Source organism: Triticum urartu, chromosome 3A (assembly GCF_056163025.1).
Source record: "Triticum urartu cultivar PI428250 chromosome 3A, HENAU_Tu73, whole genome shotgun sequence".
NCBI classification, from domain to species: domain Eukaryota; kingdom Viridiplantae; phylum Streptophyta; class Magnoliopsida; order Poales; family Poaceae; genus Triticum; species Triticum urartu.
Genome location: NC_141875.1, coordinates 68,176,599 through 68,202,690, shown reverse-complemented (window position 1 = coordinate 68,202,690; position 26,092 = coordinate 68,176,599). Strand labels below are relative to the sequence as shown.

At 42.6% G+C, this 26,092-nt stretch overlaps 1 protein-coding gene and 1 pseudogene across 1 annotated transcript; one reads left to right on the top strand and one right to left on the bottom strand.

The window, feature by feature from the left end:
* Positions 1–17,279: 17,279 nt before the first annotated feature.
* On the top strand, positions 17,280–18,894 carry LOC147978604 (uncharacterized; annotated as a pseudogene).
* Positions 18,895–19,196: 302 nt separating this feature from the next.
* Positions 19,197–25,460, bottom strand: LOC125542901 (uncharacterized). The gene is made up of 13 exons (XM_087514815.1): positions 25,349–25,460; positions 25,223–25,253; positions 24,711–24,803; positions 24,402–24,491; positions 23,653–23,757; positions 23,392–23,466; positions 23,005–23,064; positions 22,764–22,853; positions 22,179–22,265; positions 20,143–20,346; positions 19,972–20,077; positions 19,703–19,907; positions 19,197–19,593 (listed from the first exon to the last, which is right to left on the bottom strand). The coding sequence occupies exons 1-13, from the start codon at positions 25,458–25,460 to the stop codon at positions 19,469–19,471; spliced, it is 1,383 nt and encodes a 460-aa protein (XP_087370941.1). The 3' UTR covers positions 19,197–19,468.
* Positions 25,461–26,092: the final 632 nt, after the last annotated feature.

Genomic DNA, 26,092 nt, shown 5'->3' with positions numbered 1-26,092 from the left:
ATTGGATCTCTCTCTCTATCTCTCTCTGTTTCTGCATTCCTAATTCTGGCCTTTCACCATTTCTTATATTCTTGGAGATCCGTAACTCCGATTGGGCTGATATTTTAACACGATTTCTATCCGGATATTGGCTTTCTTGCAGCGAAAGAAGGGCACCAACCACCTTATGGGGTGGCCACGAGGGCCCAGGGCGCGCCCCCTGCCTCATGGCCCCTCGCGCATCGTCTCGCGTTGATTCTTCTTCCCAAAAATCACATGTATTCCAAAAAATCTCTGTTAGTTTTTATCCCGTTTGGACTCCGTTTGATACGGATTTTCTGTTAAACAAAAAACATGCAACAAATAGGAACTGGCACTAGGCACTGGATCAATATGTTAGTCCCAAAAATAGTATAAAAAGTTGCCAAAAGTATGTGAAAGTTGTATAATATTGGCATGGAACAATCAAAAATTATAGATACGACGGAGACATATCAGACGGCGTGGTGATGGTGATGGTGAAGTGATCTCCGCAGGGCTTCGTCTAAGCACTACGAAAATATGATCGGGGGTGTAAACGGTGGAGGGAGGCGTCGCACATGGCTAGGCAATTGTCTGGGTGTGCTAGCCCCCCCCCCTCCCACATGTATATAGGTGGGGGAGGAGGGAGCAGCCAGGAGGGCGCCCCAAGTAGTCCGAATCCTACTTGGGGTCCTCCCAAATGGCGCCCCCCTGCCATATTTGTCGGAGGGGGGAAGAAAGAGGAGGGGAGAGAGAAGGAAGTGGGCATCCTATTCCACACTTGCCTTTCCTCCTTCCCCTTTCCTTCTCCACCTTTTGGCCGGCTCATACGGGGGGCGCACCGGCCCCTTGTGGCTGGTGTGTTTCCCCTCTTGGCCCATAAGGCCCATATATTTTGCCGGGGGTGCCCGGAACCCCTTCCAGTGATCCGATATGTACCCGGTGCCCTCCGGAACACTTCCGGTGTCCGAATACCATCGTCCTATATATCAATCTTTACCTCTCAATCATTTCGAGACTCCTCGTCATGTCCGTGATCTCATCCGGGACTCCTAACAACATTCGGTCACTAAATCACATAACTCATATAATACTATATCGTCATCGAACGTTAAGCATGCGGACCCCAAGGGTTCGAGAACTATGTAGACATGACCGAGACACCTCTCCGGTCAACAACCAATAGCGGAACCTGGATGCCCATATTGGCTCCTACATATTTGATACGTCTCCAACGTATCTATAATTTTTGATTGTTCCATGCTATTATATTATCTGTTTTGGATGTTAATAGGCTTTTTTTACACTTTTATATTATTTTTGGGACTAACTTATTAACCCAAGGCCCAGTGCAAATTGCTATTTTTTGCCTATTTCAGTGTTTCGCAGAAAAGGAATATCAAACGGAGTCCAAACGGAATGAAACCTTCGGGGGCGTGATTTTTGGAACAAACGTGATCCAGAGGACTTGGAGTGGACGTCAAGAAACGAACGAGGTGTCCACGAGGCAGGGGGCGCGCCTACCCCCCTGGGCGCCCCCCTCTGGCCCCCTTGTGGCTCAACCGACCTACTTATTCCTCCTATATATATTCACATACCCTGAAAACATCTAGGGGCACTACGAAACCCTATTTCCACTGCCGCAACCTTCTGTACCCAAGAGATCCCATCTTGGGGCCTTTTTCGGAGCTCCGCCAGAGAGGGCATCGATCATGGAGGGCCTCTACATCAACTCCATAGCCCCTCCGATGATGTGTGAGTAGTTTACTTCAGACCTTCGGGTCCATAGTTATTAGCTAGATGGCTTCTTCTCTCTCTATGAATCTCAATACAAAGTTCTCCTCGATCTTCTTGGAGATCTATTCGATGTAACTCTTTTTGCGGTGCGTTTGTCGAGATCCGATGAATTGTGGGTTTATGATCAAGTCTATCTATGAACAATATTTGATTCTTCTCTGAAATCTTTTATGCATGATTCGTTATCTTTGCAAGTCTCTTCGAATTATCAGTTTGGTTTGGCCTACTAGATTGATCTTTCTTGCAATGGGAGAAGTGCTTAACTTTGGGTTCAATCTTGCGGCGCTCGATCCCAGTGACAGAAAGGGAAACAACATGTATTGTATTGTTGCCATCGACGATAAAAAGATGGGGTTTATATCATATTGCTTGAGTTTATCCCTCTACATCATGTCATCTTACCTAATGCGTTACTCTGTTCTTATGAACTTAATACTCTAGATGCATGCTGGATAGCGGTCGATGTGTGGAGTAATAGTAGATGCAGGCAGGAGTCGGTCTACTTGTCACAGACGTGATGCCTATATACATGATCATGCCTAGATATTCTCATAATTATTCGCTTTTCTATCAATTGCTCGAGAGTAATTTGTTAAACCACCATAATACTTATGCTATCTTGAGAGAAGCCATTAGTGAAACATATGGCCCCCGGGTCTATTTTCCATCATATAAGTTTCCAATCTATTTTACTTTGCAATCTTTACTTTCAATCTATATCATAAAAATACCAAAAATATTTATCTTATTATTATTATCTCTATCAGATCTCACTCTCGTAAGTGATCGTGAAGGGATTGACAACCCCTTTATCGCGTTGGTTGCGAGGTTCTTATTTGTTTGTGTAGGTACAAGGGACTTGCATGTGTCCTCCTACTGGATTGATACCTTGGTTCTCAAAAATTGAGGGAAATACTTACACTACTTTGCTGCATCACCCTTTCCTCTTCAAGGGAAAACCAACGCAATGCTCAAGAGGTAGCAAGAAGGATTTCTGGCGCCGTTGCCGGAGAGTCTATGCACAAGTCAAGACATACCAAGTACCCATCACAAACTCTTATCTCTCGCATTACATTATTTGCCATTTGCCTCTCGTTTTCCTCTCCCCCACTTCACCCTTGCCGTTTTATTCGCCCTCTTTTTCCGTTCCCCTTCTCTTTTCTAGTCCGTCTCTTTTTGCTTGTTTCTTGTTTGCTTGTGTGTTGGATTGCTTTCTCGTCACGATGGCTCGAGATAATACTAAATTGTGTGATTTTTCCAATACCAACGATAATGATTTTATTAGCACTCTGATTGCTCCTCTTACCGATGTTGAATCTTGTGAAATTAATGCTGCCTTGCTAAATCTTGTCATGAAAGATCCATTTCCCGGCCTTCCTAGTGAAGATGTCGCTACCCATCTAAACAACTTTGTTGATTTGTGTGATATGCAAAAGAAGAAAGATGTGGATAATGATATTGTTAAACTGAAGCTATTCCTGTTTTCCCTTAGAGATCATGCTAAAACTTGGTTTTCATCTTTGCCTAAAAATAGTATCGATTCATGGAAAAAGTGCAAAGATGCTTTTATCTCTAAGTATTTTCCTCCCGCTAAGATCATCACTCCTAGAAACGATATTATGAATTTTAAGCAACTTGATCATGAACATGTTACACAAGCTTGGGAGAGGATGAAATTAATGATACGTAATTGCCCTACACATGGTTTGAATCTTTGGATGATTATACAAAAAAATTATGTCGGATTGAACTTTGCTTCTAGAAATCTTTTAGATTCGGCCGCGGGAGGCACTTTTATGGAAATCACCTTAGGAGAAGCTACTAAACTCCTAGATAATATTATGGTTAATTATTCTCAATGGCATACTGAAAGATCTACTAATAAAAGGTGCATGCTATAGAAGAAATCAATATTTTGAGTGGAAAGATGAATGAACTTATGAAATTGTTTGCTAATAAAATTGTTTCTTATGATCCTAATGATATGCCTTTGTCTACTTTGATTGAGAATAATAATGAGTCTATGGATGTGAATTTTGTTGGTAGGAACAATTTTGGTAATAACGCGTATAGAGGTAATTTTAATCCTAGGCCGTTTCCTAGTAATTACTCTAATAATTATGGTAATTACTACAACAATTCTTAGGGAAATTATAATAAGATGCCCTCTAATTTTGAATCTAATATTAAAGATAGTTCGCAAAAGAGTTTCAATGCTTTGATTGAAGAAAAATTGTCTAAGATTGATGAGTTGGCTAGGAATGTGGATAGAATTTCTCTTGATGTTGATTCTTTGAAACTTTTATCTATTCCACCTAAGCATGATATCAATGAGTCTCTCAGAGCTATGAGAATTTCCATTTATGAGTGCAAAGAAAGAACCGCTAGGATGCGTGCTAAAAAGATTGCTTTGTGAAAGCGTGTTCTTCTAGTTTCCATGATAATAATGATGAAGATATAAAAGTTATTGATGTGTCCCCTATTAAATCTTTATTTTGCAATATGAATCTTGATAATGATGGGACTGGAGATGAGTCAACTTTAGTTAGAAGGTGTCCCAATGATTCAGAGTTTTTAGATCTTGACGCAAAAATTGATAAAAGTGGGATGAAAGAGGTTAAAACTTTACATAGAAATGAAACCAATGTCTTGGATTTCAAGGAATTTAATTATGATAATTGCTCTTTGATATATTATATTTCCTTGTTGCAATCTGTGCTAAATTTTCCGCATGCTTATAGTCAAAATAAAGCTTTTACTAAACATATCGTTGATGCTTTAATGCAATCTTATGAAGAAAAGCTTGAATTGGAAGTTTCTATCCCTAGAAAACTTCATGATGAGTGGGAACCTACTATCAAAATTAATATTAAAGATCATGAATGCTTGTCTTTATGTGATTTTGGTGCTAGTGTTTCCATGATTCCTGAAACTTTGTGTGATTTGCTAGGTTTCCGTGAATTTGATGATTGTTCTTTAAACTTGCATCTTGCGGATTCCGCCATTAGGAAACCTATGGGAAGAATTAATGATGTCCTTATTGTTGCAAATAGGAATTATGATCCCGTGGATTTCATTGTCCTTGATATAGATTGCAATCCTACATGTCTTATTATTCTTGGTAGACCTTTACTTAGAGCTATTGGTGCAATTATTGATATGAAGGAAGGGAATATTAGATTCCAATTTCCTTTAAGGAAGGGCATGGAACACTTTCCTAGAAAGAAAATTAAATTACCTTATGAATCTATTATGAGAGCCACTTATGGATTGCATACCAAAGATGATAATACCTAGATCTATCCTTGCTTTTATGCCTAGCTAGGTGCGTTAAACGATAGCGCTTGTTGGGAGGCAACCCAATTTTATTTTTGTTACTTGCTTTTTGATTCTGTTTAGCAATAAATAATTGATCTAGCCTCTGTTTAGATGTGGTTTTATGCTTTTAATTAGTGTTTGCGCCAAGTAGAACCTTTGGGAAGACTTGGGGAAAGTCTTTGTGATCTTGCTGTAAAAAACGGAAACTTTAGCGCTCACGAGATTTGCTGCCATTTTTTACTGGAGAGTGCTATTTAGTTAACTATTTTTGCATATGATTAATAGGTAAATTCCTCACGTCCGGTAATTTATTTTAGAATTTTTGGGGTTCCAGAAGTATTCAAAACCTTCAGATTACTACAGATTGTTCTGTTTTTGACAGATTCTGTTTTTCGTGTTGTTTGCTTATTTTGATGAATCTATGGCTAGTGATAGAGTTTATGAACCATAGAAAAGTTATAATACAGTAGGTTTAACACCAATATAAATAAATAATAAGTTTATTATAGTACCTTGAAGTGGTGGTTTGTTTTCTTTTACTAACGGAGATCACGAGATTTTCTTTTAAGTTTTGTGTTGTGAAGTTTTCAAGTTTTGGGTAAGATTTGATGGATTATGGAATAAGGAGTGGCAAGAGACTAAGCTTGGGTATGCCCAAGGCACCCCAAGTTAAAATCCAAGGACAACCAAAAGCCTAAGCTTGGGGATGCCCCAGAAGGCATCCCCTCTTTCGTCTTCATCCATCGGTAACTTTACTTGGAGCTATATTATTATTCGCCACATGATATGTGTTTTGCTTGGAGCATATTGTATGATTTGAGTCTTTGCTTTTTAGTTTACCACAATCATCCTTGCTGTACACACCTTTTGGGAGAGAGACACATGAATTGGAATTTATTAGAATACTCTATGTGCTTCGCTTATATCTTTTGAGTTGGAAAATTTTTGCTCTAGTACTTCGCTTATATCTTTTAGAGCACGGTGGTGGTTCTATTTTATAGAAATAATTGATCTCTCATGCTTCACTTATATCATTTTGAGAGTCCTTTAGAACAGCATGGTAATTTACCTTGGTTATAAATTTTAAATGCTAAGAGAAGTTGGATGCTTGTAGTTGTTTTGAGATATAAAGGTGGTAATATTAGAGGTGTGCTAGTTGAGTAATTGTGAAACTAATGAATACTTGTGTTGAAGTTGGCAAGTCCCGTAGCATGCACGTACGGTAAAAGTTGTGTGACAAATTTGAAGCATGGGGTGTTCTTTGATTGCTTTCCTTATGAGTGGCGGTCGGGGACGAGCGATGGTCTTTTCCTACCAATCTATCCCCCTAGGAGCATGCGCGTAGTGCTTGGTTTTGATGACTTGTAGATTTTTGCAATAAGTATGTGAGTTCTTTATGACTAATGTTGAGTCCATGGATTATACGCACTCTCACCCTTCCATCATTGCTAGCCTCTTCAGTACCTTACATTGCCCTTTCTCACCTTGAGAGTTGGTGCAAACTTCGCCGGTGCATCCAAACCCCGTGATATGATACACTCTATCACACATAAGCCTCCTTATATCTTCCTCAAAACAGCCACCATACCTACCTATTATGGCATTTCCATAGCCATTCTGAGATATATTGCCATGCAACTTTCCACCGTTCCATTTATTATGACATGCATCATCATTGTCATATTGTTTTGCATGATCATGTAGTTGACATTGTATTTGTGGAAAAGCCACCACATGTCACTCTTGATTCATCGCAATCCTGGTACACCACCGGAGGCAGTCACATAGAGTCATATTTTGTTCTAAGTATCGAGTTGTAATTTTTGAGTTGTAAGTAAATGAAAGTGTGATGATCATAATTAGAGCATTGTCCCATGTGAGGAAAGGATGATGGAGACTATGATTCCCCCACAAGTCGGAATGAGACTCCGAACGAAAAAAAAAGAGGCCATAAAAAAGGCCCAAACAAAAAGAGAGAGAGAGAGAGAGAAAGAGAGAAGGGACAATGTTACTATCCTTTTTCCACACTTGTGCTTCGAAGTAGCACCATGATCTTCATGATAGAGAGTCTCTTATTTTGTCACTTTCATATACTAGTGGGAATTTTTCGTTATAGAACTTGGCTTGTATATTCCAATGATGGGATTCCTCAAATGCCCTAGGTCTTCGTGAGCAAGCAAGTTGGATGCACACCCACTTAGTTTATTTGATGAGCTTTCATATATTTATAGCTCTAGTGCATCCGTTGCATGGCAATCCCGACTCCTTGCATTGACATCAATCGGTGGGCATCTCCATAGCCCATTGATTAGCCGTGTCAATGTGAGACTTTCTCCCTTTTCGTCTTCTCACACAACCTCAATCATCATATTCTATTCCACCCATAGTGCTATGTCCATGGCTCGCGCTCATATATTGCATAAAAGTTGAAAGAGTTTGAAAAGGCTAAGTATGAAACAATTTCTTGGCTTGTCATCGGGGTTGTGCATGATGAGAGCATTTTGTGTGACGAAAATGAAGCATGGCCAAACTATATGATTTTGTAGGGATAAGTTTTCTTTGGCTATGTTATTTTGATAAGACATAATTGCTTGATTAGCATACTTGGAGTATTACTATTTTTATGTCAACAATAAACTTTTATCTTGAATTTCAGATCTAAACATTCATGCCACAATAAAGAAAAATACATTGAAGAACATGCTAGAAAGCATTCCACATCAAAAATTCTGTTTTTATCATTTACCTACTCGAGGACGAGCAGGAATTAAGCTTGGGGATGCTTGATACGTCTCCAACATATCTATAATTTTTTATTATTCCATGCTATTATATTATCTGTTTTGGATGTTAATGGGCTTTATTTTACACTTTTATATTATTTTGGGACTAACCTAATAACCCAAGGCCCAGTGCAAATTGTTTTTTCTATTTCAGTGTTTTGCAGAAAAGGAATATCAAACGGAGTCCAAACGGAATGAAACCTTCGGGAGCGTGATTTTTGGAACAAACGTGATCCAGAGGACTTGGAGTGGACGTCAAGAAACGAACGAGGTGTCCATGAGGCAGGGGGCGCGCCTACCCCCTGAGCGCGCCCTCCCCCTCGTGGCTCAACCGACCTACTTCTTCCTCCTATATATGTTCACATACCCCGAAAACATCCAGGGGCACCACAAAACCCTATTTCCACCGCCGCAACCTTCTATACCCAAGAGATCCCATCTTGGGGCCTTTTCCGGAGCTCCGCCGGAGAGGGCATCGATCACGGACGGCCTCTACATCAACTCCATGGCCCCTCCGATGATGTGTGAGTAGTTTACTCCAGACCTTCAGGTCCATAGTTATTAGCTAGATGGCTTCTTCTCTCTCTTTGAATCTCAATACAAAGTTCTCCTCGATCTTCTTGGAGATCTATTCGATGTAACTCTTTTTGCAGTGTGTTTGTCGAGATCCGATGAATTGTGGGTTTATGATCAAGTCTATCTATGAACAATATTTGATTCTTCTCTGAAATCTTTTATGCATGATTGGTTATCTTTGCAAGTCTCTTCGAATTATCAGTTTGGTTTGGCCTACTAGATTGATCTTTCTTGCAATGGGAGAAGTGCTTAGCTTTGGGTTCAATCTTGCGGTGCTCGATCCCAGTGACAGAAAGGGAAACGACACGTATTGTATTGTTGCCATCGAGGATAAAAAGATGGGTTTTATATCATATTGCTTGAGTTTATCCCTCTACATCATGGCATCTTACCTAATGCGTTACTCTGTTCTTATGAACTTAATACTCTAGATGCATGCTGGATAGCAGTCGATGTGTGGAGTGATAGTAGTAGATGCAGGCAGGAATCGGTCTACTTGTCACGGATGTGATGCCTATATACATGATCATGCCTAGATATTCTCATAATTATTTGCTTTTCTATCAATTGCTCGACAGTAATTTGTTCACCCACCGTAATACTTATGCTATCTTGAGGGAAGCCACTAGTGAAACCTATGGCCCCGGGGTCTATTTTCCATCATATAAGTTTCCAATCTATTTTACTTTGAAATCTTTACTTTCAATCTATATCATAAAAATACCAAAAATATTTATCTTATTATTATCTCTATCAGATCTCAGTCTCATAAGTGACCGTGAAGGGATTGACAACCCCTTTATCGCGTTGGTTGTGAGGTTCTTATTTGTTTGTGTACGTACGAGGGACTTGCGTGTGGCCTCCTACTGGATTGATACCTTGGTTCTCAAAAACTGAGGGAAATACGTACGCTACTTAGCTGCATCACCCTTTCCTCTTCAAGGGAAAACCAACGCAGTGCTCAAGTGGTATCAATATTCTATGAAGATCTTTATCGGTTGAACCGTTATGACAACATATGTAATTCCCTTTGTCCATCGGTATGTCACTTGCCCAAGGTTCGATCGTCGGTATCTTTATACCTAGTTTAATCTCATTACCGACAAGTCTCTTTACTCGTTTCGTAATACATCACCTCATGACTAACTCCTTAGTCATTTGCTTGCAAGCTTATGATGTTTATTACCGAGAGGGCCCAGAGATACCTCTCCGATACCCGGAGTGACAAATCCTAGTCTCGATCTATGCCAACACCTTCGGAGATACCTGTAGAGAATCTTTATGATCATCCAGTTATGTTGTGACGTTTGATAGCACACAAGGTATTCCTCCGGTATTCGGGAGTTGAATAATCTCATAGTCGAAGGAATATGTATTTGGCATGAAGAAAGCAATAGCAATAAAACTGAACGATCATTATGCTAAGCTAACGAATGGGTCTTGTCCATCACATCATTCTCCTAATTATGTGATCCCGTTATCAAATGATAACTCATGTCCATGGTTAGGAAACCTTAACCATCTCTGATCAACGAGCTAGTCTAGTAGAGGCTTACTAGGGACTCGGTGTTTATTTATGTATTCACACATGTATTATGGCTTCCGATTAATACAATTATAGCATGAATAATAAACCCTTATCATGAATAAGGAAATATAAAACAACAACTTTATTATTGCCTGTAGGGCATATTTCCTTCAAAGAATCGGTTGCCACCACCAGAATCCGTGCCGCCGGCGGAGACTGTCCAATAGTGGAAGGCGACTACAAGGAGCTCCTGTGTCCCCCTCTCAACCTTTCATTCCTCTATGGCTTCTGCACTCCTTTGTTGCCACGCTGGTCTGGTGGCCAGGTCCCTTCTCATGGTAGACTTAGCGGTAGCCATGAGAGGCCGACTTGATCATCGAGCCCATCCATAGGGTCATCTACACGTGAGGGTTGGGATGGAAGTCGCTCTTTCTTGTGCTGGTGGTTGGCCACGTTCGACTAGATATAGCAGCAAGTAGTCGAGCTCATGGCCCACGATGGTCAGAGGGAAAGCTGACATGCCATGCGCACTATTGTCATAAAGTGATGCGAAAGCATTGCGACAGAGCGATGATGCATAGTTAGTGTTGGTCTCTGTTGTGACAACTTCGGCCTCACTATGGATTGCGGTGTCCATCGAAAGGTCTTCACGAGGATTTCTCCCTCTAGATCCGGTGGTTGATTTCGGCAGTGGGATGAAAATCATGACAACAGCCTGACACCGAGGGATGATTGTGCAGTGGCGGCGGTCGTACATCGCATGTAGCTGCTGGGATCGCGAAAAGTGGTGGTGATAACACATGAGCGACATCGATGGTGGTGCTACTTGAGCACCCAGTCTCAAGCACCGGGGTGGAAGCCTTGGTCTGACCCTAGTTGGTTATACCTGGCAATGGCGATGTCTTTACGTCATTACCTTGCTGGAGGAATTGCTCGAAGATTCTCAGACTGGTTCTTCAAAATAAAAACCTAGATTCTGGCCTTGGATGGTTGGATCTAGTGACGGCTGCGCTTGAGTGTCGCTCCCTTCCTGAAGGTGTTGCTTTGAAGTACCTCATCATGTGTGTGGTTTCATGAGATGAATGGTGTGGATATGGTCGTTGTTGTTGTAGTTTGCCGAGCGCGGATCTGATCAGTTAGGTTCTTTTTTGTTATTTCGTCGCCTACACATAGCTTTGGTCTTAAATGACTTTGCTATTTGTTGGTGTGTTTTTGTGTGCGTGTGTTGGTGTTGGGTGTGTGCATACTAGCTATGCAAAGGTATAATGTGTGCTCATTGTGTTTGTATCCACTTGATGCTCCATTTTGAACCAATAAAATCCACGCTTTATTGAAAAATATATTTGACCCTCAAAGCATCTAGGCTACGGAACCGAGGGATATAAATGGACAGCAAGTCAAAATTATTTGAGTTATAATTTTGGTCACTACATTTGTGGTGTCAAACTTTGACTTATAATTTTGGTCAACAAAATATGGGTTATATGTCATAGAAAATTTCTTTCAAATGTGCATCTAATAACATACTTTTTGTCCGTAAAATTAATAGTCAAAGTTTGTAAAAAGTATGAAGTGGTCTTATATATACATAAATGGAGGGAGTAGTTCCTCTGATTTGGTTTGTAAGTTGGGCATGAGAATTTTTAGGTCTTTGATTTGACTAACAAAATATGTATAATATGCCACAAAAATTACAATATTTGACAAAAAATCTAAAGATATATATTTTTATAGACTAACATGTTTCTCTATTCAAATTAAAATTGAAGATCTAAAAACTCGTACCCGACTTATAAACCCAACCAGATGGAGTAAATTCATTTTAAGATATTTTAACATATGAGCTACCTAAAAGGACAAACGTGTTAATTTGTAATAACATTGTTTTTAAACATATAATGCTTTCCTATTTTAGGTTCTACTACATATTTATCTTTCTTTTAGGTATCATGTATAAAAACATGGAAATTTACAGCTACATAGATCACAACCATGACACTTCAAACATACAGGTAGAGCTCGGGATTCAAAAGGCATTTCCCACTCTATCTTCACCATCTGCGTTTGTAAGTTTTGCGATCTTAACGCTATGTTTGGATGTACGCATTGGGAGGTAGTATTGACATTGGGCATTTGTAACTACCGAATGCCAGCGTTTGGATGTCTTTAGTATTCTGTCGCGGAATTATAGCCCGATATTGGACACAGCCCGCCAAGACTAGCGAGTCCCCGCGTGAATTCCTTGCCTTCCCGCTCGGTTTTCGGGTGAAATTTCCCAACCCCGCTCCCTTTACCTCTCTGTCCCTTCCCCAAAACAAAAAACAGAGTAGGCGCGCGGAGCAAGGAGAAGCGGCGTGGGTGGGTGCTCATCTCTCGTCGTCCTCCGCCTTCTCTCCCGTCTCTGGTAGGTCTCCTCCATCCCCGCCGCCCTCCATCTTCTCCCCTAAATCTGAATCTGGCAGGCCTTCTCCCTATGGTTCACCCCCCTGCAACGCCCCAAGACCGTTGCGCCAGGTGTCTTCCAGTTATTTGCTGTTGTTACCTTGCCATTCGCTTGCGTGTTGCATCTTGCCATGTCATCATGTGCATTGTATCATCATTTTTTCAAAACTTGCATCCGTCCGGGTCTCCCCGTTCCTTCCGTTGTCCGTTCTGAGCCCAGGCACACTCGCACGTGCCCGCGGCACGTCCGAAATAGTATTTTATAAGTGGCATAAAAATGTTCTCGGAATGGGATGAGAGTTGGCGTGCGGTCTTGTTATAGTGTAGGTAGACCGCTTGCCAAGTTTCATCGCATTCGGAGTCCGTTTGATGCCCCAACGGATAACTATAACGACAATATAGTCGGTCAAACGTCGGACGTTTTCGGTCTCCGGAAACCGTTGCCGGGCTGCCTTCTCTTCTCTCCTCTCAGCCCATCGCACTCTTCCCAGCCCACCTGCAGCCCACCTAGTTCCTCTTCTGTCCGGAGCCGCACGATTGCGATCGTATGGTCCGAAAACACCCCTAAAACCCAAACCCTAGCTAAAACTGCTATATATAGCCCTCCCCTTCCTATTTTGGACATCCCTAGCTACCCTACCCTTCCCCTACCTCTAGCCTCCCCCCTCCTCAGAATCCGTGCGCAGCCACCTTCCCGCCGCCACTTGGCGCGTTGCTAATGGCCAATCGGCGCCCCGGCCAACCGGGCGCCGCCACTTGTTGTCCCCGCCTCCATCCTCCTCTCTCCTTCCCTGCAGGCCCGCAGGGCCCAGAACAGGGCCCGCTGAGCCCATCTGGCCCGGGTCGATCCCCCGTGCCCGAGCTCCTCCCAATCCAAGCCCCTGCAATCGCGCCTCTCCGGCGACCTCGACGCCGGCCACCGGAGGGCCTCGCCGCCGCCCCCAGGTCAGGCTAGGGCCCCGCCTCGCGTCCTTCTTCTCCTTTCTCTCCTCCCCACTCATCCGAGCCTCTCTCTCTCTCTTCCCACAGGAGCACGCCGCCACCACCAGGATCTTCTCGCCGGAGCGGTCACCCTGAGCGCCGCCGACCACCTCCGACGCCGGATCTGGAACCCCCGCCCTCGGATCCGTCCATCCCCGTCGTCCGGCCGGTTCCCGTCGACCCAATCGCCGCTGTCGTGCCAAGTTCGCCGCCAGCCGCCGTTGTTGCTCTGCTTCCTGTCGAAGAGAGGTCGGCACACCCGGTCGCTCGCATTCACCCGTACCTGGGCCACCTCCTCCTCACCGGGCCTGCTAGCTCAAGGGCGCGCCAAGGCCTGCCCGCATCCCCTCAGTCGGCCAGCTGCACCGATTGGGCCTTGGCCCTTGGTGAGCACCCAGCCACCCCCTGTTACAGCATAATACCTTTTTTAGCCTGTGATTTTAGCAATTATCCGGAGATTACAGTTTTACAGAAAAGCCCCTCTAGATCATGCATTTAATAACTCATCAACCGTGCATCGAATTAAAATGTTTTAAACATGTGACTTGCTTAGAATTTTGTCTAGTTTCATATTTTGCAACTTTCATCCATGTTAAAAATGTTAAAAATGTTGTTTGATTAAATTTGCTTAAATGCCATGCTAAAATGATTTAATTCATAACTAAATAACCATAGCTCCATTTTAAATAATCTTTATATGTAAATGGGGCAGAAAAATGCATAGATTAACATGGTGTACTTACTTTGCATGTTTGACCAATCTAAAATATGGTTTAGGGAAGAACAGTACCAAACCTAAAATATGCACATGAGGATTTTTCAGGACTTGTTGCTTGTTGTTCCCGCCTCATTTAAACTTGCCTAAATAGTTAGTTTACTTATGTTTCACCTCTTGCCATATTTAACAACATTTAATATTGTTGGGTACATAACCGAGAGAGAACTAAATAATTGAATGTGGTATTCCGTCAATATGCATCTTGTTGCATATTGAGCTCCACTTAATTTGTAGTATTGTTTGTGCATTTTGCCATGCCATGCCTCTTTAAACCGGACATGCATCATGCTTGGTTGTGCATCATGCCATGTTTATGTGATGGTTGTTTACTATGTTTCTTGCTTCTTTCCGGGTTGCTTCTCTCGTTAGCTTCGGTTTCGTTCCAGAGTTGTGAGGATTCGTTCGACTACGTCCATTTGCCTTCTTCATGGACTCGTTCTTCTTCCTTGGGGGATCTCAGGCAAGATGGCCATACCCTCGAAATCACTTCTATCTTTGCTTGCTAGTTGTTCATTCTATCGTTGTGTCGCGCTACCTACCACTTGTTATATCATGCCTCCCATATTGCCATGTCAAGCCTCTAACCCACCTTCCTAGCAAACCGTTGTTTGGCTATGTTACCGCTTTGCTCAACCCCTCTTGTAGCGTTGCTAGTTGCAGGTGAAGCTGAAGTTTGTTCCATGTTGGGACATGGATATGTTGGGATATCACAATTACTCTTATTTAATTAATGCATCTATACACTTGGTAAAGGGTGGAAGGCTCAGCCTTATGCCTGGTGTTTTGTTCCACTCTTGCCGCCCTAGTTTCCGTCATACTGGTGTTATGTTCCTTGATTTTGCGTTCCTTACGCGGTTGGGTGTTATGGAAACCCCTTGACAGTTCGCTTTGAATAAAACTCCTCCAGCAAGGCCCAACCTTGGTTTTACATTTTCCTAACAACAAATTACCCTTTCCTTGGGTCGGCCAACCCGAGGGTCATCTTTATTGTAACCCCCCCCCCCCCCGGGCCGGTGCTTCTCTAAGTGTTGGTCCGAACCGGGCAGCCTGCGGGGCCACCTCGGGGCAACTTGAGGGCTGGTTTTACTCGTAGCTTGACCTATCTGGTGTGCCCTGAGAACGAGATATGTGCAGCTCCTATCGGGATTGTCGGCACATCGGGCGGCTTTGCTGGTCTTGTTTTACCATTGTCAAAATGTCTTGTAACCGGGATTCCGAGACTGACCGGGTCTTCTCGGGAGAAGGAATATCCTTCGTTGACCGTGAGAGCTTGTGATGGGCTAAGTTGGGACACCCCTGGAGGGTATAAACTTTCGAGAGCCGTGCCCGCGGTTATGTGGCAGATGGGAATTTGTTAATATCCGGTTGTAGAGAACTTGACACTTAACTTAATTAAAATGCATCAACTGTGTGTGTGGCCGTGATGGTCTGTTTCCGGCGGAGTCCGGGAAGTGAACATGGTTTTGGGGTTATGTTTGAACGTAAGTAGTTTCAGGATCACTTCTTGATCGCTTTTAGCTTCTCGACCGTTGCGTTGCTTCTCTTCTCGCTCTTATTTGCGTATGTTAGCCACCATATTTGCTTAGCGCTTGCTGCAGCTCCACCTCATTACCTTATCCTACCCATAAGCTTAAGTAGTCTTGATCTCGCGGGTGTGAGATTGCTGAGTCCTCGTGACTCACAGATACTTCCAAACAGTTGCAGGTGCCGATGATACCAGTGCAGGTAATGCTACCGAACTCAAGTGGGAGCTCGATGAAGATCTTGATCGTTGTGTTGTGTCTTTTACGGTTGATCAGTAGTGGTGCCCAGTTGGGACGATCGGGGATCTAGCATTTGGGGTTGCGTTCTTTTATTTTGGTTCCATAGTCGGACCTTGATTGTACTCTGGATGATGTATGTTTAACATGTTATTTGTGTGAAGTGGTGATTGTAAACCAACTCTTTATCCCTTTCTTATTCAGTACATGGGATTGTGTGAAGATTACCCCACTTGCGACTAAACCACCATGCGGTTATGCCTCTAAGTCGTGCCTCAACATGTGGGAGATATAAACGCATCGTGGGTGTTACACCCCACCCCCACCCCCCACCCCCCACCCCCCCCCCCCCCCCCCCCGCGACCCCAATCCTCCCCAATTTCTTTCCCTTGGTAATTCATTTCTCTTATGTAATTGTTACCTAACTCACTTGCTTGCCACACGAGGGAAATATTATTTAGTTGATGCTGGTTACACCAACGGTCCTGGATTTCTTGCTCCATTCAGATAGACTCGATATCACTTAAAAGAGTGAGTATCAAGTCAACAACAGCCCCAAACTCCCAAAGAGTTGTATAACTTGCGTCATTCCCGAGCTAGAAATGTAGTTGAGAAAACATTTGGGTTGTGGAAGAAAAAGTGGGCTTTCATACGTTGTCAATCTTTCTTTGACATAAAGGACCAGGTATGATGTGTCCATATGGTGGTGAATAAGATGCAAACTAAATGGAAAATGCTTACGATAAACAAATATTATTGCAGGTTCGAATTATTAATGCTTGTTGTGTGTTACACAACTTTGCAAGGGATAGGCAGCATGTGATGGATGATTTGTTGCTGGCAGAAGTGGATAATGAAATAGCCTCTTCTGAAGATGATCCTCTAGATGATGCTAACTTAATTAGGAGTTTTCAAGTCAGCACTTCATGTACCAACTTTAGAGAGCAGCTAGCTAATGGCATGTTTGATGAGTACCTCGTGAGACATGCTGAACTAGAGTTGGAGTAGGATGTGTGGGTCAACTAGATAATGGTGTACGTTCTCTTTTGTGCTAGTTAGTTGGTATGGCTTTGCTAGGATGTGTGGGTCAGCACTGCATGGACTTTGCTTGTGTGATAACATAGCTTGCTAATAGTATCTTTTGGGTATTTTGTACATGCCTCATATTAAGAAATTAATATGTATGTGTGTGTGTGTGTGTGATATTACCTTGCTGTCTTTGTGTTTCAATTTACATGCATCTTACGTTGTCTTTGTGTTTGGATATTATGTGCATGCATTTTCTTGTAGGACCATGGCTCAAGAAGGTGGAAAAAAATGGTAGAAATTACCTCACATGGACAGATGAAATGGACATTGCACTAGTGGAGGTCTTTGTTGAGCATCACAACAATGGTGATCATGCCCAGAATGGATGGAAGTCCCATGTCTACAGACTACAGTGCTGTTATAGGTAATGTGCGTGAGAAGTGCAATGTGACCATCACAAAGGAAAACATAAGTTCAAGGTGCAAGACCTTTGAAAAGCACTATGAGGCCATTAGCAAGATGCTTTCTCAAAGTGGATTTGGGTGGGATTGGATCCATAACAAGCTGTCAATTGATAGTGAAGATGTGTGGATTAAATATGTCGCGGTAATAAATTTATCCATTCCACATTTTGATTGTATTGCACATATGTAGGATACGAACGCGCATGTGCGTGCGTGCGTGTGTGCGTGTGTGCGTGCGTGCGTGCGTGCGTGCGTGTGTGTGTGTGTAGGCTAACAAGAAAGTACCGTTTTACAAGAACAAGGTCATTAAGAATTGGGATGCTATCACCACCATATACTCAAAAAATCATGCAGATGGTGAAGGTGCTGTCACAGGTGTTGAAACTGTTGTAGAACCAACTATGAAACCCAATGAAGCCTCTCCTGAAATGCCACAAAAAAAACGGACCGGTGATGCCATCCTATGCCTACTTGGGGATATGAAAGGCTCATGCTGAAATCCTCGTGACACTTGAGATGATCCCTGATTTGGCTCGTGGTGACATATTGCGATCTTATGGTAAGTTGATCCTTAGCGAACGCTTGTACCAAGCGCTTCTTGAGCTTCCCATGAACTTCAAGAAGGAATGGTTGTTGATGTTGAAATAGTAGAATGGCTCTTCATGGATAATATTTATGTGTATTGCTACTTTTAGTTCTCCTAGTTTCTGTGAGACTTTTGAGCTTGTCCTAAAGTTGCATGGTTGATGCACAAGACTTGTTATGCGTTCTGGATGGTGTGAGACATGTTATAATATGTAATGGTGTTGGCAAGGCTATCATAATATGTTGTTGTTGATAATTTTTGGACAATTGATGTTGTTGTCAAGTTCATCATGATATGCGGCTGTTACATATAGTTTTCAGCCTAATTTTTCATGTTTTTGAACAGCTGATAGTGTTGTGAAGTTCATCATAATATGCTGCTGCTACCTACAGTTTTGAGCCTAATTCTAATGTACTATTGTAATGTGCAGTTTTCAGCCTATTTTTCACGCTTTTGAATAGTTGATATTGTCCAGTGCATGATTATATGCTCATGTTGTCTATGTACACTTTTCAGCCTATTTTTCATGTATTTTGGACAATTGATGTTGTCTGTACCAATTTTTAAATTATTTGCATGTGATTTTATTGTATTATAATACATAATCTCAAGTATATGGCATGATGATCAGATTTCATTTCCAAACTTGTACAAGCAATTATTATATTGTTCATACATTTCACAATGTCCAATTCTACACTATGCGCATCCAAACAAGATTTGGCATTGCTGAACATCCAAACACAAAGTGTGCCATTGCAGCTCAATACCAATGCCTTGGGATATTAGGCATTGGAGCCAATGCAATACCTGTCTTGAATGTCTACATCCAAACATAGCGTAAGAGTAAATGAGGCAGGCGCAGGGGCACAGGTAGGAGGCAGCATACCGTGAGGTCTCCAGTGTCGACTACGCGACCGAGGACATCAGCGAGGATTGCTGATGGGATTGACAACGTTCGAAATGTGGCTGCCAAGAGCCTGAGACTAGTGAGTGAACACTACATTTTCATTTTTCACTAACAAGTGTTGGAAATTGATCACAGGTCATACAAACTGAGAGAAAAGGGGTAGTTTTGATTCTACTTCCGTGCTTGGATCAGGACTCGGGAGCACCCAAATCCAACTTCTGCTTCAAAGAATAGCATTGCTCTCTGCAAAAAGAAAGGAACGTGTTTTCTTAAACGAGACCACAACTGTGGTGGTGTTTGACAATTTACTCCGAGAAAAATAGTCTGCTTTGTGAAACATTGAAAAGCACGGTCATGAAAGCAAAAACTCGCTCCTTAGAACTTAGTACAGGTCAAATATCAGTATGATTCATAACTGCACTACTGGACTACATGCAGATCAGAAGATGTAACCATAAACAAACCACATACTTCTCCCCGCTGTCGACGCAAACACCGTCACCACTCGAGATCAGATTATTCGTCATCACTAAGATAAAGGAAGGGGGACTCCATATCAGCATGACCACTGTCATACCCCATTAGACAAATAGGATGCTTCAGTGCATGCATTCCTTGATTTTTGCACGCGTAGCAGTGACCTAAACAAAGATACATAGCTCAAGACATCAAAACGTAATTTTGCAGCAAGCAAACTAAACACAATCCTTATTTAATTAGAATGGAAGAGAAGACAGCAGGGGCACATACCATCATCATACGAACTTAGTTCGTAGCAGGAATAATATTTTCTTCCATGGATCTCTTTCACCTCAGCAAAAAAGGGCGTCGATGACGAATCGCCGCCTGATTTCTCCATCTTAACGGTGAAGTTGAAGTGATGGAAGGTGTGATCATAGCTCAACATGCTGAAGCACTGATGTTGAAGCTCATCTAGGCCATAATGCACCACGTCCTGAAAAAACACCTTATAAACAAACTTGCTTTCAGTGGACAAAATAGCAGAAGACCGCACGTACTTTGAATTGGCTCTTTCCTTCCTTGTACTTCTTAAAAGCCAACATGACTTCCTCACCCATCCACTTTTTACCATTCTCAATGATTTCTTCCATAGACACTTCAGCCCTGCAACAATACATTAAAATTGTTGCATGCTTCAAAATTTATATGAAAATCATATCAGAACATACTGCGCTATATTCTCTCTTGTAGAGGCAAAGGACTCAGGGACTTCAGGAGCTTCATATGCCCCTTCTGATGCCAAGAATGCTTCAGCATCCAGTTTATGCTGGGCCGGGTTGCTAAAGCCATGTTCAGCGGCAATCATAGCCTCCACCATACAAGTGTATGTATGTTCTTCCAAGTACTTCCGCATATCACGACATTTTTGTGCCCTGAATCATAAGAAATCCCAAAGGATCAACAAAATGCAGAATAATACCACACACACATGAGCCTAAGAAGCAATATACAGCAAACATTATGCCATGCATATTGGAAATTTGTTAAATAGCATTGAACTACATATACATATACACTGTTCTCTAAAGTGCAAGTGCAACAAGTAAAATTATGATTAATTATGCCATTAAATGATCAATATATTGATCATGAGTCCTGATCACATATGTGCACTTCATCTTAAATTGGCATGATACCAGAGTGTAGTTTGTGAGACAATTGAAGAAAAGGAAACAGTTATTCCACAAGTTGTAGCATGGCTCCCACTGACATATCAATTAAAAAAAAATACTCCCTCCGTCCCATATTAATTTGTCGCTGAAATGAATGTATCTAGTACGTACAGATACATCCATTTCAGCGATAATTAATATGGACGGAAGGTTAATGCGCCCAAAATTGCTGCATGCTCCATCTCGATACGCAGTATAGCTTCTCCTCTGGAAACCGTCAATGCCACTTGATCTCATGGCCTCATGGGTACCTCACGAAGAGGAAGATGAGCAGGCCGTGGATTTGGCCAAAGTTTCGGTTCAGTGAGCAGATGGGGCAGGCGGAGTTAATGGACGCTCCCGAGCCGGTGGCACATAATTTGCATCAACGGTCCATTCGTTTGTACTGCCGACAAGCAAACGGCAATCTCCAAATTTATTACTGGCAGAGGTGGGCCAGTTACTATAGCTTAAAGCCAACACAATCTGAAATATGGGTGAGAATACAACCCCTGGCGGGAATCTTGGCACTGTCCAACAGTCCTGGTATGAGGATCATCTACACCTGAGAGCCAAATTGAATATCCGCCTACTCGTTGTTTAGTTATGTGCTTCAGGAGAGTGAAATCCTCCTTAAACCTGATAATCCAGGATTGGTGAGAGGGAGGGATCCGTCTGAAGCGCTTATTATTCCTCTCCTTGCAAACACCCTAAGTAGCCATGATAAAGATATCCATGAGCATGGGCCTATCCAAGCTCTGTCTTGCAGCATGTATAGGTTCAAGCCTCGAACCAGCAAGAGGACATGATATTCCAAGTGAGGCCCAACAATAGGAGCTGCAGGGACACTGAAAGAAGTGGCGCCCCACTGTTTCCTCAGGAGGCACCGAACAAAGAAGGCAGGAAGATTGGGTGAAGGGGGAGAATGTGCAGGTGGCTCTGTGCTTGGGGTGATTTCAGTCTCAGGCGTGATTCGACGGTTCCACACACGCCTCACAGGAAGACTAACTGGGCCAGTTAGATTCCACACACGCCACACACACCTCCACATATTCTCTCAGCTAGTATATGTCTGTACAGCCTCCCGCAGCCATGGTGTTTTTTTCGACAAAGGGTGGATTTTATTGGCTCAAAAAGGAGCATCAAGAGGATACAAACCCAAAGAGCACACCCCCGGCTTCTGCATAGCTAGGATGACACAGCCAACGCACGCACCCAAAAACACGTCGGCAAATAGCAAAGTCATACAAGACCAAAGCTATGTGTAGCCAAGGAAAAAGAAAAGAAAAACCCAAAGCGGTTAGATTCATGATGTTTGGCTCTCTTCATTCTTCGGTGCGGTAGTTATCTCGTCGTGCATCTAGGCCTATACACCACACTGCACTAATGACACGTTGTTTTGTAGTAGTTGTTGTTTCCTTACTTGATCCATGTATATATACAAGTAAAACTGTGCTGCTCTGAGGCTTCTTGCTACAGCAATGCATTTAAGACTTACAAACTACAAAACAAATATAATATGAGACGAACAAAAGCAAAATCATCATACATACCAAGGCTCTGATACACCTTCGAGCATCTCCTCAAAAATCTCAGAGCGAGTCGAACTGTCTGCAGCGTAATAATCACGTTTCCTGGACCTAAAGCAATAAAACGTCCTCACAATTAGTGGTTATTCCAAAGCTATCATTTACTTGATATAAATATCATCTTCTTCAACAATTATTTGTAAGTTGATGAATGCATATTTGAATGATATCAAAACTCATGAAAGAATGCTACAGGTAAATGTTTATTGCTTTGAGGCTTCTAAACAGTAAATAGTAATATCTCTGTAAACAACTACTACCTCCGTTCCTAAATATTTGTCTTTTTAGAGATTTCAACAAGTGACTACATACGGAGCAAAATGAGTGAATCTACACTCTAAAATATGTCTATATACATCCGTATGTGGTAGTCCATTTGAAATCTCTAAAAAGACAAATATTTAGGAACGGAGGGAGTATAAGACGTTTTAGGTTGCTTACAGAGGGAGTAACAAACAGCAAGATAAACCTAGAGGGTAATTAAAAAAATCAATCAATAATTATTAACCCATGGTTCGAGAGCTGTCCAAAGAGAGGCCAATGCAATACCTTTGAGTTGGGTTAAATGTAGGAAGTGACTGACCGAGTGTTACTGATTTAAACTCCCTGCTGCGCACCTCACTGGCATCCTCCTTAACCCTGAGCAGAAGATAATCAAACCAATATGCTCATTAGTTCACGACTATTATCATGGAGGTATTGCAATAATAACCAGGCATTCTCGCTTTTCGTTTTAAGGGGGTCTGAAGAGACCAATGTAATAACGTTGCAAAATAAGAGGCACACTTACGGTGGAGCCTTAACTGCAGGACCCTCAATGTCGCTCACCTTGCCAGCATTCTTCTCAACCCTGACCAGAACATGTTGGTTAGTGATTATAGAAGTGTGGTAATAAAGCGCCCCTTTTCGAAAAAGAAGTGTGGTAATAATTACTAGCATCTATAAAAGAAACTAGCATTGCATCCAAAATTATTTCTTCTATGAGAATTGCAGTGCAAATAATGGCCAAAACAGATATTTGACATAAATAATCTTCTGTAACAAGTTTTATCAACTTGATGAATCAAACATATTTGAATGATATGCAGAACGGATGCAGGTTATAATAAGCACCTGTCATTTCAACAAACCAAAACCCAATTAATAACCAGTTAATAACTAAACAACAATATCGTACCTATCAGTTAATTCAGGTAGATCTGTAACTGTAAATCCCTCACCCCTGCTCACCTTGCTAGCATTCTTCTCAACCCTGATGAAAATATGTTGGTCGGTGACTATGGAAGTAAGGGAAAGAATTGCTAGCTTTTTTAAAAGAAACTAGCAATACAAACTTTTTATTCTATGAGAGTACAGATAATAGCCAAAACGGATCCTTTATCAAATGCTCATGTAAAAAGGCACACAGGCAATATCAGAAATAACTAAGAAAACTTACGGTAGCTCATTCGGTGATGGTTCTTGTTCTCGTCTGCCATGGGGCCGCCTGAGGCGGCCTGAATATAGAACACTTTGCCGAACATGGGTTGCAGTTCCAGCTTGCCTGCAAGTATTGAGTGGGTGAATTCATCTCTCTAAAGAAAAGAAGAAGACCTTGGTTACCTGAAGGAACAGCAACAGCCCTCATGGCCAGTCATGTGCTGGTGGTGTTACGAGTTACAACTAGATCAATATTTTGTGCTTTATGGGCTTAAATTTAATTTGCTAAATTTAATAGCAGTTGATGCAAATCACCTAGAAATATTATCTAGAAATTAAAATGTCAATTCATAACGCCTACACATTGTGGCGCCACAGGCTCACAGCACACTAATTACATATTGATCGGTTGCTAATTTCTCCATTATTCCATTCATGTATTACACTTGATTAATTTATACATGTCGTATGCTACATTTGCAAATTTATGCTAACAAGAAACAAGATAAACCTGGAGATTTTAAAAAGAGAAACAAATCGATATATTAAGCCATGTTTCTAAGGAGCTCCACGCATGTCAATGTAGATGTAGACAATTTGTAAAACTTATGCGTGTGTTAGCAATAAAAATTACTCAAGAGTTCCAAGATAGATTTTTCTAAACCTTGGAAGCGCATCAAGCTTTGTAGATTACACTCGCACAGAAATCCGTGGGAGCAAGCACCCGTCATTCAAATTAAGAGAAGTACCAACATAAAATGGACATACCTGTGAGTTGACTTAGGTGTAGGGCGTGATTGATCAAGTGTCAGGGCTTCAAACTCCCTGCTGCTTACCTCATCCGCATGCTCCTCAACCCTAACCAAAACAAGCACGGCAATATGCTCACTCATCACAGATTAGAAATGATGGGAGGTTCTGCAATAGCCAATAATGACCATGCCATTCTAGTTTGTCTACAAGGATTGAAGGCTAGTGTAATATTATAGAAATAGCTAATATGTTACGGACTGGTAATAGGCACATTTGCAGCAACCATAATGGAAACAGAAAAACAGCAGCTAGAGTCACACTTACGGTAGCTTATCTGATGTAGGTCTCCTGGATCGCCTGGGGCGATCTGAATAGAGAAGGCTCTGGCGAATACGTCCTCTCGTGGCTGCGGGTGACCTGCAAAGTTTGAACGATCTGAAGTTAGGTTTGCTAAGATGTTATTGCTGTGTATATTTGGTAGGTTATCACCATCGCGTAATTATAGAAACTGCGATTGGTATGTATTTTTAACCCCCTGATGTACATACTCCCTCCGTTACTAAATATAAGTCTTTTTAATGAATCTTTAAAAAAGACTTATATTTAGAAACAGAGGGAGTATATGAGAAAGAGACCACCGTATATTGGTACTGGCCAAAACCTTTTCTTTAACCCCCCGCACACATGTGCAACCTAACTAATATGTCGGGATATAATCATCATAATTAAAAGAACATCATCTCTAAGCTGGTGTTGCATTGCCCTTATGATCAAAGTTCCTCTTTTTAATAGCAATAGTTAGCTGCTCATAAAAGGGGCAAGGGGGAAAAGCTCACACAGCAGTATCAGCCGAAGAGTCTTCACGTCCCACCACGGATTAGGAGCTTGCTCCTCGCTGTATTGAATGTCACGAGGTGTTTCAGGATGGCCATGGCTTCCCATGGTGTGGCCGACGGGAGAACCTAGTGTGGTTTCGGGGAGGTCCTCCTTCTGTAGCTGGCTGGCTCCCTGCTCCAGCTCGAGAGCTACGGCCTCCTCGCTGTGTTGACCATAGCGCTTCCTCCTCCATTCCATCTTAGCTTTCTTCCTCGCCCATTTCGACGGCGGTTCATGACTGCGGGGAATACCTTGTTCCTCAAACTGGGGGTATCGAGAATCAGTAGGGGCAGGAGTTTGAGGGTGACGCCCGTAGTGGGGATCTCCATGACCGTCCATGGCGAGGGCGAGGGCGAGGGCGGCCGGCGGCAAGACCTAGGGGCCCTTTCCACAACACCCTCGCTCCACCAAATCCTCGATTCCGCGCTTCGCGGACGCAGCGGGAGGAGGAGATCTCGTGAGGGGATCCCGGCGACGGCGGGTGTGGCGGCTCGATGCACGGTAGAAAGTGGGGCCCGGCGGGAGGAGGTGTCGCGGCTGGAGGAGACGGAGAGGACGATGCTGTGGCGGCTGGAGGAGACGGCGAGGAAGATGCTGTGGCGGCTCGAGGCGGAGCTGCGCGGGGTGGCGGCGGCGGGGTTGGCGGGTAGGGTTCCGACGGGAGCTCGGGGAATGGACTGGAGGCTGGGCTGTGCCTGTGCGTGCGTTCTGTTCGCCGTCACTCAATAGAGAAGAGAGGGAACCGAACCGGCACCACTCATTACGCGGCGGCAAGGGGCTGTAACAAGGCCTTGATTTCTTGTTTGTTTCTACTTCGGCTTCGATAAGGC